Below are 14,623 nucleotides of genomic sequence, written 5' to 3' on the forward strand. Positions count from 1 at the left end.
TAAAGGTATGGGATCTCAGGTGCTGGAATTACCTTTGTTTGAACTCTGTTTCTCTTATAGACTGGATTAATTTCATGTAGCCCAGGGTGGACTTGAACTAACAGAGATCCGTCTGCCTCTGTCTCCGGGATTAAAGGTGTGTGCCACCACCACTGCCTTGCCTCTAATAGTTTGGCTCTGCACTCTGATCTTCAGGCAAGCTTTATTTGTTAAAACACAAAATATCAGTACAGCACACGGCACACATTTCCCTCTTATTGCTGTCTCCATCTTTACCTGTTTCTGTTCTTAAAACTGGTACTTAGCAGAGTTGAATAGGTCTGAATTACAGTTCCCGATTTTCCCAGATACTTAGCCCCAAACAAGTAGGGAAAAAAAAAATGTAATAGATCTTTTGCAGTCTTTCTGAATACTGAAGGGAGAATTCAGAATATATAGTATTTTGTCTTGAGGAGTGCTTTGAGATTGCTGTGAAATTGGCAGAATGAAAAGCTAAAGCAGGGGCTGGAGAAATGGCCCAGAGGTTAGACGTGTGTACCGCTCTTGCACGGGGTGAGTTCTGCTCTCAGCACCCACGGGGGGTGGTTCCGAACCACGGTCACTCCAGCTCCTCCCAGCTCCGGGAGACCTGATAACCTTTTTCTGGTCTCTATGCATATTTACATTCAATATGCATAGGTTATGCACACAGATACATGTACACATAATTAAAAATAAATGCTGTAAGATAACCTAATACAGTTAAAACGTGTGATTTCCTGAAAAGCAGAATTCAATAAAACCGGCTGTTAGGTAGAAAGTAACATGAGTTTTAAAATAATCTTCTTTTCCGATTGCTTCGCCAGTCCTATTTTGTGACGGACTATGACCCGACCATTGAAGACTCATACACAAAGCAGTGTGTCATCGATGACCGAGCGGCCCGGCTGGACAGTAAGTAAACCCTGAGAGCTTACGTGCCCTGCCTCCCCCCACCCCCGGGATTAAACAGTGGACCTTGCACATGCCTGGCAAGGTCTCTACCTCTGAGCTAGTCCTGGCCATTGTTCCACCGTCATTGGTCCTGATAGATGAATCTACATGCTCATCAATTTAAATACTCCTCAGCAGATAGAAAGGAAAACAGTAATCAAATTGATTTTTGTTCTGGTGAAACTTGTTGAAGTTACATAACATGGGGTCATTGGAAAAACATCAGGTCTCAGCTCTTCATGTCTTTTGGTGAGTGTTAGGATAGGGGAAGTGGTTGTCGAGAGAGTCAGTATTTGTTAACTGAGGGTTTGTAGCTTAGAGGCTTTAACACTAACAACCCCTCCCCACTGAAGAAAACTGAAGGAAGATAAAGAAATACATTAGTGGCTGGACTAATGAGAGTGGGAGAGACAGAGACAGAGAGACAGACAAACGGAGGCAGAGAGACAGACACAGAGAAACACAGATAGATACAGAGAGACAGACACAGAGCTACATAGAGAGAGAGAGACAGAATGAATCAACCATAATTTTTTTTTAAGATTTATTTTTATGTGCATGAATGTTTTGTCTGCATGGATGTATGTGTATTAAATGCCAAGGAGGCCAGAAGAGGATGTCAGATTCCCGGGACTGGAGTTTGAAGCAGGTATGACCTGCCCTGTAGGTTCTGGGAGCAGACCTGGGCTCTCTGGAGGAGCAGCCAGTGCTCTTGATCTCTGAGCCGTCTTCTTGGCCCCACCCCCGGTTTCCTGATTGAACTTACAGACATCTTTTCCAAGATCTTTCCATGGAGAAGATAAATAGCCAAGTGATTTCTAGAGTTGATTTGGTTCCATCTGCTTGGATGTGTTTGATATTTTTAACCTTGTAATTGGTATGCTAATATATTCTAGCCACAAAATCAATCTGTGTGATGAAGATAAACTCTGAGACTGTCTGCCATTAGATTATGTCTGCCTTTGGTGTTAGAAATGAAATATTAAGACAGGAATGCCATTGCCTCTTACATCAAATAGGCTCTGTGGAGGACCGGGGAGGGGGCTGCCCTTGTGGGGAGGCGATTTATAAAGTGAGAACACACTGATTTCTTTGTTGTTTTTCTTTAGTTTTGGATACAGCCGGACAAGAGGAGTTTGGAGCCATGAGAGAGCAATACATGAGGACCGGCGAGGGCTTCCTGCTGGTGTTTTCTGTCACGGATAGGGGCAGGTTGGTGCCAGCTAAAGCGTGGGGGATAGATACGATCATGTGTGAAAATGTCATATGGAAACCCACTATTATGTATAATTAATGTAGTATTGCTAATAAAAGCTAAAATCAGGAATGCTAGGCTCTGTCCAGATTGCTGTTTTATGGAACCGAGATTTCCATGTCTATACAGTAGAAAAATGGCGGTACAGTAAGTAATAAATGAAACACAGAATTTTGGTTCTTAGCACAGCGTATTTATTTGCTTTTCAGTTTTGAAGAAATCTATAAGTTTCAAAGACAGATTCTCCGCGTAAAGGACCGTGATGAGTTCCCCATGATTTTAATTGGCAACAAAGCTGACCTGGATCACCAGAGACAGGTGAGAGATCGGGATTCCGTGCTTGGGAGGCTGTGGAAGTGGAGCAGTTTCCTCACGGGACAAAGAGTACCCCTGCTCAAAAGCCTGGGCGGCACGGCACCAGCTTGGTGCTGGGTCTGGCACACTGTCGCACAGAATGGCGTGTGAAAAGTGTGAAGAAAGTTGGGGGGAGTTGTATTTTCCTTATTTTTACACAGAATCCCGGAAAGCTCTCTCTCTAAGCCTACATATGTCTGTATATAAGCCTGTATATATGTGTCAGGCTCCTCTGGATCTTGAATAACATCTAAACACTGTAAGTTAATTTTTGTTCTCCTCCCCTCCCCTTCCTCTTAAAAAAAACCTGAATCACCTTTCTTCTTTAAGCAAAAAAGGAAATTCATCTTACAACCACTATTCAGTTTGACAAACTCCTATGAAGAATCTTCAGTTAATCACGTCTTCTTCCCTGCCTCCCTTCTTATTGTTTTCGGGTAGGGTCTTACTGTGTGGCCCAGACCGGTTTTGAACATGCGATTCTTTGTCCCAGCCTCCCAAGTGCTATCGTGCTTCGTTCATGTAGAACATAAAGCTACCCATACATGCTTAGTTTGTTCACTGCGTCTCCACAATCACCTTTATTTAAAGGATAGTTGTAATGTAAATTCCAGTGTGCAGATATTCCCAGCTCTTCTTGCTGGGTAGCCTGGGCTGGCCTGGAGTTTGTAGTCTAGGTTGATCACAAAATGAAAATCCTTTTACTTTAGCCTTCTGGGATTGTGGGAATGCACGTGACACCTGGCTTTGGATTTTTCTCTAGTTGGATCAATAAAGAACTGAATTTTCACTTATGCTTCACATTGGCCATCTCTGAACCCCCTTTATTGTACATTATTTACCCTGCCTTTTGGGAACAGAATTAGCTACCTCTGCTGTGGAATTCTTCTTGAGAATTCCTTAGTCTCTGTCCCCCATTGAAATTGTTTCTTGCCAATATTTTCCCTTGTTTCCTTGTAACCTCGTGATAACAGATTCTCACTTTATTGGTTATTACATTATTTTGTTATTCTTCTATGTGCTTAGAGTGTGTGTGATTGTGCACACGCCCATGCTTGTGTGTTCAAGCCACAGTGTAGGTGTGAGTCAGAGAACAGCTTTGGAGTCAGTTCTTTCTTTCCACCTTTACCTGGGGTCAGTTCAGGTTGCCGGACTTGTGTGGCAAATACCTGCTGAGCCATGCCACCAGCCCGTTAATAGATTCTTAAGATTTTGTTGGCAAAGTACAGACATCAGGAAAATGGATTGACACCTAGCACGGAGGCAGATTTCTTTTTGTACCTAATTGCTTAAAACCTTGATCAGTGCTGTATTTGTTCAAAATTTTTTTTTAATTTTTAAATATATGTGTGTGTATGTGTGATTGCATGTGGGCATGTTGTACAGGAATGCACGTGCCCACGGAAGTCAGAGGCGCTGGATCCCTGGAGCTATAGTAATGGATAGATGTAAGCTACCTGATGTGGGTACCGGGAGCTGAACTCTGGTCCTGGGAGAGCAGCAAGTGAGCTCTCTCTCCAACCCTGTAAAATATTTCGGAAGCATACTGAATTTGAAACATTAATGTAAGGGGATGATCAGCTCTACCGTGGTATTCAGCCTGTGGGTGTTGCTATGTTGTCATCCACAGATGTACCAAGCCGAGTTAGTGGCTTCTGTGGGAGGCATGTAGCATGCAGACGGCAGGTGAGACACACCTGGTCTCACACTGAGCCTCAGAAAAGTACCTGTTGCTATTAGTGGAGACTAAATGTTCCTGCTAGACCTTTTTCTGATCTGAATTGTTACAAAGTTACCGTGACAAAATGTGATCTCCACGGCAGGTCAGTGCCAAGTGTACAGTTTGGGTATTTGTACATTTGTTATCTGCTGCCTGAAGGGGGCGCTCTGTGTGTGTTCCAGCACTTGCTTTGCTGGGTGGGGAAGCAGACCTACAGAGAAGGGCTCTGCTCCTGTCTCGTGCTCACTTCTGCCCACTCTTGGCTGCTTCCTTCCTCCATTGTAGAAATGTTTTTTTTTCAGATGTTTTTGTGGTGATAACTCTAGTGAAAGAATGGAAAGGCAACGTGGGTTGTGTAGATGTCTCCAGAGCAGGTGGTAGCCCTTGGGGAACAGCGGGGGGGGGCACTCTGGAAGCAACTGAGCTCATTATTAGCCCCCCTACGTGTATTTTATATTATTATTATTGTGTGTAACATATGTTGCCTTATATGATATAGCATCCTTGTTGAGATCAGAAGACAACCTTTGGGAAGTTGGTTTTCTCCTACCCTACATGGGTTCTGGGGATTGAGCTCAGATTCCAAGGCTTGCATAGCAAATGCCTTCACCTAATTAGCCATTTTGCTGGCCCTGTGTGAGTTTTTTAAAGTGATCTTTGTACTAAAGATTGCCAGTGTGTAGTGAATAGTTCTCATCTGTCTGCAGGTATTCAGCGCATTGTGACACGGCCTGTTTATGTGTCATGGGATTATAAATATGTTCCTGTAAATAAAAATGTAATGGCGTCTCAGGAAAGTAAGCAGGAGTAGGAGAAACAGCTTAGGAGCTAAGTCATATTTCTGTCCCCGTAAAGACGTGAGTGGTTAGTGCGGAGTGGGCTTTTCTGAACGGATTCTTCTGTCTGAACTGTGTGCACAGACAGAGGTTATGTGTGTGCTAAAACGATCAGGCCCGTGTCCCAGGACAGGAGTCTGCCTGCTTTAGGGAGAGGCCGTATGCCATGGCGTAAAGTGAGGAGCAATAGAGGAGGACTCACAACACAGACCTTTGCTCTCTGCATGTGTGTGAACAAATGTGTGTGCACACACCCACACCCTCCCCTGAGAGATAAAGAATAATGCTGTAGAAGAAAGAAAGTTTGTGACTACATGAAGCCTTTTTTTTGTAGGAAGGGATTTGCCGTGACTGGTTTTCTTAAAATAGAAACCTTTCTTTGTAAATTTGTGTTCTGTGAAGTCGCCTCTTTTTTACTTGGCCTCCTAACTTATTACTTGCTTGTAGATAGAATCTAGTAGGTATTTCAACCTCATAGCCCTAGGGCAGGCATGTTGTTTTGAAGAAAGTCCAGGTAAAATCATATAAATGTTGGTGTGGCAATACTGTGTGAGACCTGTGTGTTCCTCTGCTGGGCTGCAGCAGGACATGGACCATGTGAAGCAGAGCTGGACTTTACAGTAATGAAGGGGTATTGTATTCGAATCACTGAGTTTGGGGAATGACATTTTAAATTCCTTGTGTGCACTCAGAAATATCAGTCATGTCCAGAAAGTCCAAAGCAAAACCTGTGTGTTAAGAAGAGACCAGTTATTTAACCTAGAAGTTACAGAAGGACAGACTCACTAGACAGACACTCGGTGGGGGCCAGCTCTCTCCCAGCATCCTGAGGCTCTAGGAAGCACTGGCTGTGTGAGGTAGGTGTGACGTGGGTGTAGACAGAGGTCAAGTCAAGCCTCTAGATGCTGGAGCGAATGAGATGATGAATGCACCAGATTCTACTGCGGACAAGTGTAATGGCTGAAGATTACCGATTTGGGTGGAGACTGCATTGCTTACATCCAAGACTTTTACGCAAACCCAGAGCACAAACAGGAGTGAGACTGTTGCAGGACAGGTTGTAATAAAGTGCTTGATGGCCCACGATAAAGACAAAATCTGGGAGGTAGCTAAAGAAAAACAAAACCACACCCAGAGGAGCCAAGTTAAGGAGGGTGTGGAGTTAGTGTTGACTGTCCCCTTAACAGGAGGAGGCAAGCCTCTGGAAACGGTCATGGTCATGAAGCTTTACCTGGATTAGGACAGACATGGCCATGTCTGGGAGGGATTATCTACATACTTTACTGACAGTTGAATGTGGGTGACGTCATTCCATGGGCTGGGGTTCTGGACTGCGTGAAAATGAGAAAATGAACTGAATATAGGCGTTCATCACTCTCCGCTTCCTGATTGTGGAGGTCATGTTACCACCTCCCTTACCCCATCTCCTGTTACCCCCATGACTTTCCTGCCGTAATGGGCTATGTGCCTTGAAGCTGTGAGTCAGACAAGGTCCTTTTGTCAGGTGCTCTGTCCCAGCTGTGTGCAGTGACAGTGTTTGTCACTGGAAACCATGTGAACCATAGGATGCACTCTCGTATGCACTGAGAGCAAAACCCTGTTGTCTTAAAATGGTAAAGATTCCTTCCAAACATACGAAATGTAAGAGTTCAGCACCACCAGACCTGAGTTATTGGAAATAGGAAGACGTCTCAGACTGAGAGAGATAATTCCCAAACGGGAATCTGAGTCAGCACAGAGGAACGAGGCAAATAAAAACGATGTCGTTGTTATTTAAACCTCTTTCAAGCATAATTGAATGTTTGAGGCAAAAATAATGTGAGGTAAAAGCTGGTGACACTAGAAAAGAACAAGAAAGCAGAGCAGCCTTGTACAGGTCTCATGCCATGTGTAGACCAGTTTCAACAAGTTTGACCACAGTCAAATATGACAGTGAACTAAAGTATGGACTGTGTAGTCCCAAACAGCCACTGAGATACGCAATGGCAGAATCGGCAATGTAGAAACTGTTCTTAGCCCAGGAGGTGAACAGGCACACGCAGAACAAAGAGTAAAGAGAGGAGGTCTCAGGATCTCACTGGAAAGACAAATGTGTTGGGCTGGATGAAAAAGCCAGGTCCAGCAAGACATGTACTTTCAGCTTATAGACACACAGCCTACCTAGAATCCAAGGCTGGGGTAGGATATACTGTGTTGGCAGCGGTGAAAGTGGCCATAAAGAGAGCACGTAAGTAGATTTTTGAACCAGTGTATTACCAGGGGTGCAGAGGGTTGCTCACGTGGTAGAGACTAATTCACCAAGAGGATTTAATGATCCTAGGCGGTCACATACCTCGTAACAACTTCAAAATCCTGAAGTAAGGGTTCAAAAAATTTCAGAGAGAAGTAGACAGAAACGAGTGATGTGCAGATGACTTGCCCAGGACCAGCTTGGCCTAATTGACCCCTAATGGACGAATTCAGCAGCATGGAGTTTGCATTATTTTGAAATAAGAACAGATCATAAAACAAGCCACAAATTTGAAGGAAGCCGTACCAGATAACATGTACGTTCTAGTGGCAGTGGCTTTGATATGGACATGAATACCGTAGAGGAAATCTTCAAATTCCCAGGAAAGGAAAAGATTTTAAGAGATTACAGAGAACCCCAGATTACAGAGATGCAGTTTGAGCACAAATACAGCATGTCAGGATTAATGGGCTGTTACAGAAGTTGCTTGCATCACTAATAGGCATATTAGAGTAGAAAAATGGCAAATTAAAAACATTGTGAGGAGGAACGTGACATAGAGAAAGTCTGGGTCAGTGGTAGAATGTGTGCGTGGTAAATGCAAGGTCCATTGCCCACAAAGAAAAGAAAAAAGGAGTGTGAAAACTACAGAAATAAGTAAAAACCCCCAACTGGCTTTTGTAAGGCAGACCAGACTTAAGCCTCCAATCAGAAAGATCAGATGTGTCTGTCGGTCTTTGTCTATTGTTTGTCATTGTCTATTTATTTATCATCTGTCTGTCTATCTATCTATCAATCCATCCAGCATCCATCCATCCATCCAACATGAGCTTATCTAATGCCTATGAGTCTGTAGATTTGAGTCCCAGTGAAAGAGGAGGGGACCACAAATCAGTATGTGGAATGAAAGACATTCCATCACATCTTACAAATGTGTAAAGCATAAAGAGATGCTGTAAAGAACTTGACATCCGTGATTTAGTAAAGTAGGTATACAGTGGTCCCCTTCCCAGAAAGATACAAACCACCAAAGCTGCTCAAGATGCAAGTAGATGGGCCAGATAGTTCCCCATCTGCCAAATACATTTGCCACACACTAAACTTTTGTTTATTTATTTATTTTGAGACAGGGTTTCACGGTGTAGCCATGACTGTCCTGGAACTCGCTGTGAACCAGTTTGGCCTTGAACTCACAGAGTTCCTCCTGAGTGCTGGGATTAAAGATGTGCACCACCACTGCCTGGCTGGATTATACTAAACTTTTAAGGAAGGAATATTCCTTGTATCAAACTGTCCTTAAACATTGAAGAAGCGAGAACTCTTCCCAGCTTGTTATATGAAGCCAGGATTACACCGAAATCAAAACCAGACAGAAAAATCATGGTCCAGTCTCTCTGCTGAGTGTACATGTAAAAATGATTTTTCCTTTTAAAAAAAGCCCTATTTATTTATTTATTTGTCTATTTATTTATTTATTAATTATACAATGTTCCTTGCATGTTTTTCTGCACACCAGAGAGTTTATAAGTGGTATGAGCCACCAGGTGGGTGCTGGGAATTGAACTCAGGACCTTTGGAGGAGCAGCCAGTGCTCTTAGCCTCTGAGCCATCTTTCCAGTCTACATGTAATAAATTTTTTTTTAACAAATAACAGTAGGGAGTCTGCCCGAAGAGTTTATCTCAGGAGTGGGAACAAGCTATCATAATTCATCCTGTCAACAAACCAAAAAGGAAAAATCACACCATCTCAGTAGAAAAAAAAGAATGATAATATCTGACATTTGTTCTCGATAATTCCCTTTATAAACAGAATGGCTGGAAATTTTGTTAATTGGATAAAGGACATTTTAAATAAAACCCTACAGCTGACAACATGCTGGTAGGCAGAGTGTGAGTCAGGAGTGCCCCTCTCGCTGAGGATGGGCAGTGATGGCCGCTGCCTTGAGGCTGGGGAAAGCAGCGGTGGCTCCTGCACCAGACAGGAATCTGCAGAGCAGTGTGGAAAAGGCTCGTGGGTGTACGGAAACCTGGATGACCAGAATTGTTCTGAGGATGAACTGTGTAGCAGTTATCACTGCATTCTTACAGTGAACAAGCTAATGATGGAAGAGAATGGAAGGGTGTGTTTTGGGGGAGGGGGCAGGCAGGTGCCACGCACTCTTCTCACCTGATTTTTGCAGCCTTTCTCTGAGTCTTTACTTTGAGGATAGTAGTGAGATGTATGTTCCAGGAGACTACAAATTGAAGATTGAGGATTTATGCAAATATAAACAAATAACGGTGTACTGACTTTGGGAAAGTATTGCTTTTGGGATCCTTTGTGTTTAAAATGCAGAGGGTTTTTAGTTATAATTAATGGTTTCTGCCTCACCTTTCTCTCCCTCCCTCCCTCCCTCCCTCCCTCCCCTGTGATCCTGTTTATCATTCCTGCTTGCCACTCCTCTCCACATACAGTTGTGTTTCCTATGTACCAGGTACTGGCCAAGACAACAAGGAGGTCCTGTGGCCCTCTCCATCCCTTGCTGGTTCCCTTACATCTTTTCAGTTTTCAAATTCTAGTTTTCAAATTCTCTTAAGGTCTCCCACAACCTGCCCTCCCTCTCTCCCTCCCTCCCTTCCCCCCTCCCTCCCCCCATCTCTCTGTGTCTTCCTCTCTTCCTCCTTCCCTCTCTCCCTCCCTCTCCCTTTCCTTTTTGCCATGGCTGTTTTCTTACTCTGCTGCCACTTAGCTACAGACTATTTAATTCTTAGACCGCTTCCTCAGGCAAGGCTCTCCCTGACCCCCTTTATAGGGTTAGGCGGCACCTCTCCAGCATTTTCTATTTTCTCTTCCTGGAACCCTGGAGCTAATGCTTCTGGTATCTCTAAACTAAACCTTGAGAGTTAGTGCAGATCTCCTTTGGTAGCAATAGGGGTTGGTCCCAGGACCCCCAGAGACATCAACATCTTCAGATGCTTGAAATTCCCATTTTATGCAGAAGCAGAGAACTTGCTTATGACCTATGCATAGTCTCCTGTATATTTGAAAACATCTCTGTATTGCTTATAATGCCTTATATGGCATAAATGCTATGTGAACCCTTGTTCTGTATTGTTTAGGAATAATGGTCTGATTGAAGATGCACATGTTCACTACAGTTACCGTTCAGCCTAGAGATTGGTTTTATTGTGTTTTGGAGACAAGTCAGGTAGTCTCAAACTTGCTATGTAGCCAAGTGTGACCCCAAAGTCCTGATGCTGCTTCCTCTGCCTCCAGAGTGCTGGGATTCTAAGAGTGTGCCAGCGCATTCGGCTCAGCTCGAGGGGTTTTGGATTTGCAGGTGGTTGAGCCCATGGATGTTGCAGTCCAATTGTGTTTCTATTGTCGGTGCATCCTTCTGAGTTGTGCGGAGGTGGGCGTCAGATTGTGTGGCACTGTGGTACCTGTCTGTTCCTTACGATGAGTCAGCCTGGCTTTAGGAGGCGTAGTAGTATCATATGCCTGTAGCCAGACTTAGCCAGGCCCCATGGGGTTGCTAACACTGTGCCTTAAACATAACTGCTGTATCCATTTCAGGTAACGCAGGAAGAAGGGCAGCAGTTAGCAAGGCAGCTCAAGGTCACGTACATGGAGGCCTCGGCCAAGATTAGGATGAATGTAGATCAAGCTTTTCATGAACTCGTCCGAGTTATAAGGTAAGCCGGATGTGTGCTAGGTGTGGGTTTTAATAGATGAATGAGCAAGCGGCGTTCGAGGTGAGAAAGAGGGAATTGTTAGTAGGAGTGACTGCTTTCTAGGGAGCTGGGGTACACGATGGGTTAAATCTCAACTAAATACGTAGCATATTCTAGACACTTCCAACCCATACAAATCTCATTATCTTAAGTTGAAGTAGAAAGAGCATGTAAGGATTCTGAGAACAGTAAATGCTTTGACGGCAGTGATGACAGCCGCTAATCAAGGCTCTGTCAGACACTGAGCGGCGTTCTTTCAACGTTACTACATTTAATCCTTGCTACAACCCAGAGAACTGAATGGTATCCGTCATGCTCCCTGTCTATTAAGTTCTGGGACTTGAATCCAAATCTCAGATCCCTAGCTCCTGCCAGACCCCTGCCAGGCTAAGAGCAACTCAGGCAGCAGAGAATCCATCATCTCTGAGGTGTTTGGCCCCCAGGAAGACATAGATGTACAACACTCCAGTCCCCAAAGAGGCGTGTGGTAGGTGGCCTCAGAGGCCTCTGGTTGAGGGAGCTGCCTAAGGTGGTGGGTGAGGTCTGCTGTGTGTGTGTGACAGAATTAGCTGCTGGTGATGGATTTGTCTGGAGTCCTTGTGGCCCTGTTTTCCCCTCTCTTCCCTGTCTTCTGTCTCTGTTAATTAGATGGCTTTGATAGGCATGTGGAGGGGCCCTTGTTCACCGTGAGTCTTGGGGAACTTGAGGTGGAGGTTTCCTTTTGTGGAAGGGAAGAAGAGAGGCTGCAGGTTTGGTTTCTGACAGTTGCAGAAGTAGACGGCCGTGGCAGTTACTCAGCCGTGTGAGCGGACTGGGCTCCAGTGACTGTAACTCGACAGTGTTGACCTGGAGGCCTCGCCTCCCAGCCCTCTTCATCCCACTTCCGTTTCCGTGCTCACCCGAGAAAGCAGCTCCTCCTTAAAAATAATTACTCCTTTAATTAAATACCGGCCTTTCCTTTTGACTCTCAAGAATCCTCCATTCTCACCTGTCAATCACTCAAGCATGAGGAAGGGAGGTAGAAGGTCTCTTGATTTTAACCATCACAGATTCTTAAGTCATAACATCTGTGAGGAGGTAGGTTTTTATTATTCCCACTTAAAAGCCAAAGAGTCAGGGAAGCCGACTACCTTGTCCAGCACTGAAAGATATTTTCTACCATGTTTATTGCTTCAGCTCACCGTTCAGTCCAGGAACTTCAACTTAGGTAGAGAACACGCACGCACGCACGCACGCACGCACGCATCTGATTCAGGGCTCACCCAGGGAAGCAGCTTGGACACCTCTATTAATTCCAGGACCTCACCCCTGCTTGGGAAACCACCCTGCCCCCCCCCGAGTTTCCCCCAGCTTCTCTGAGCACTTGCATATTGTTTTCCTTCCCAGGGTTTGCTCTCATCCCCTAGCAGAGTACTGAGAAGTGTGTGTGTTTTGATGCCAGAGGTCCGAACTAACCTGCATTTGTCCTGGGAGATTACTAGTGGCAATACTATTCAGATTTCTCTGTCTTACAGGAAATTTCAAGAGCAAGAATGCCCTCCGTCGCCAGAACCAACCCGGAAGGAGAAAGACAAGAAAGGCTGCCATTGTGTCGTTTCCTAAGAGTTCCTTGAGTTTTAGCTGCCAACTGCCAGGGAAGCCCTCACCTCTGTTACCGTTTACATCCTGCTGGTACCTTTGTAGCCTTAGACTGACGATCACCGTGGTAGCCTTACACCAAGAAGCTGGCTAATTCTTTCTGCGAAGCTCATGTAACGGTCTTTCCCAGACGCAGACCGATGTAAAGGAAACACTAAGGCTGCTTCAGACATGATCTGATTCCTTTAAAACACACGACTACACACACAGATGCATTCTTTAAGGGCTTACATTTTAATAGATGAACCAAGTTTGGAATCTAAGCTGTTTGCTAAGCTGGAGTGGTAGGTTGTGAAGTAATTTTTAACTTCTGGAAACGTGTTGCCTACTGTTACTCTAAATAGAAGCATACGGAGGGTATTTTTTTTTTTAAATGTGAATTTTTGCCTATCTTTAAAGCTTTTGATGTCAACTCTCATTAACCTTAAATACACTGAATGGAATCTACAAAAGTGAGACATCTCAGGCCTTCCCTGACGCTGCGGCTCTTGTTTCCCAGTGGCCAGAATACCAAAATGCCTGTTGTAGTTATGGATTAAAAACTGCTGATCAAGCCTTTGTTATTATGCCTCCTTCAAGATGACAATATTCTCTGTGGCCAAACGTTTGGACTCGTTCTGCACTTAGGTTTGTCAATGAACTTGGTTTCTTTTCCCAGCCGTGGTAAGGGTAAGAGTGAACGGTTCCTATCTGTCTTCCTTTTCAAGTATTCCTGGTTGCGGGATTAAACAAAAACAAGAACCCACCCAAACTAAAACTGTTTTTGTTTGATGTAATATAAAATATGGAATTGATCTTTCCAGAGTCAGAGATGATTAATGTTTTTGCTATATACTTTTATACGTTATTTTCTTATCAAACTAGTTAACAAGTATTTTTATATGTTTGTAAGCGAATATGCTTTCACGGCGTACCTTGTGTATATGTAAAGACGAGTATTTAATTCTCACTGTTCACTGTTAACTGACAAGGAGAAAGTGGAACCCCCTGGTCCTTGTTACATCCACCGGTGGCCAATAATCAGAAAAACTTCCCAACAGAACCCAACAGGACGAGACCGTGAAGTCGCGCTCAATGTCCCTGCTAGATGTTGACTTGTTATATCAAGTATTACGTGTAAAACCTCTACTTGACAATTAGTGTAACTGTGGATGGCTTCTGATTTTGTTTTTAACTCTGTGGATTGTGTTTAAGCAATTCAAAGTGTGTTCCTGGTTTTGCGACTCTCAGTGGTATTGCACAGTGGTCACTTTATTGAATGTGTACAACAGTCCCATGAAGTTTATAAAGTGAACCCTTGTATAGCTTCAGGTGCTAGAATTAAAGTTGATCTGTTATCACCAGACGGTGCTTGATGGCTCCTTTTTCATGCCAGGGCTGTGAGCAACACAGAACTGACTTGAGTAGCCCACGCCCTTGTGCATGGCGTCTTAGGGAGTTTTGCAGGTGAACTCACTGTTCCGATGGTTTCCTGAGGTCAGTGATTTGTAACTCTTTTTTCTGAAGTGTCCTTAACAGAGAAACCTCAGCTATAGGGGAGAGAGGAAGGTAACTCTAGTCTCATAGAGCCCCTGAGGATGAATTCTAAAATGACTTTGGCAAAGAGGACCATATGTTTATTTTAAATACAAACAAAATCACTTAATTTTATTGTGTTTCATATTGATTGCGTTAATATAGACTTATTGTTCAACTTTCTGGTAAAATCACTGCCCGGGAAGCTAGCGGATTTTTCTTTGTCTCTGATGCCTCACCAGAACCGTTGTATATTCTTGGTGGGAAGGTTTCCTGTTTGTCATAGGTGGCTAGATACTAAGAGCTAGACTCTAATAGCTGGGTGTGTTGGGGAGTTCTTCACTCTGTCCTTTTCCTTGTGTATTTTCAGGGCTGCCATCTTCAACTTT

The 14,623-nt window shown here is 44.0% G+C and overlaps 1 protein-coding gene across 3 annotated transcripts in view; it reads left to right on the top strand.

Moving 5' to 3' along the window:
- Rras2 (RAS related 2) overlaps positions 1-14,062 on the top strand; it is a 70,171-nt gene extending 56,109 nt beyond the window's left edge. For all 3 annotated transcript variants that reach the window (XM_085692936.2, XM_087908543.1, XM_085692937.2), the window contains exons 2-6: positions 846-933; positions 2,082-2,184; positions 2,437-2,545; positions 10,924-11,042; positions 12,596-14,062. In XM_085692936.2, coding sequence (XP_085549062.1) covers positions 846-933; positions 2,082-2,184; positions 2,437-2,545; positions 10,924-11,042; positions 12,596-12,683 — 507 coding nt within the window. In that variant the 3' untranslated portion in view covers positions 12,684-14,062. The remainder of the gene's footprint in view (positions 1-845; positions 934-2,081; positions 2,185-2,436; positions 2,546-10,923; positions 11,043-12,595) is intronic.
- Positions 14,063-14,623: the final 561 nt, after the last annotated feature.

Source organism: Myodes glareolus, chromosome 7 (assembly GCF_982192425.1).
Source record: "Myodes glareolus chromosome 7, mMyoGla1.1, whole genome shotgun sequence".
NCBI lineage: Eukaryota > Metazoa > Chordata > Mammalia > Rodentia > Cricetidae > Myodes > Myodes glareolus.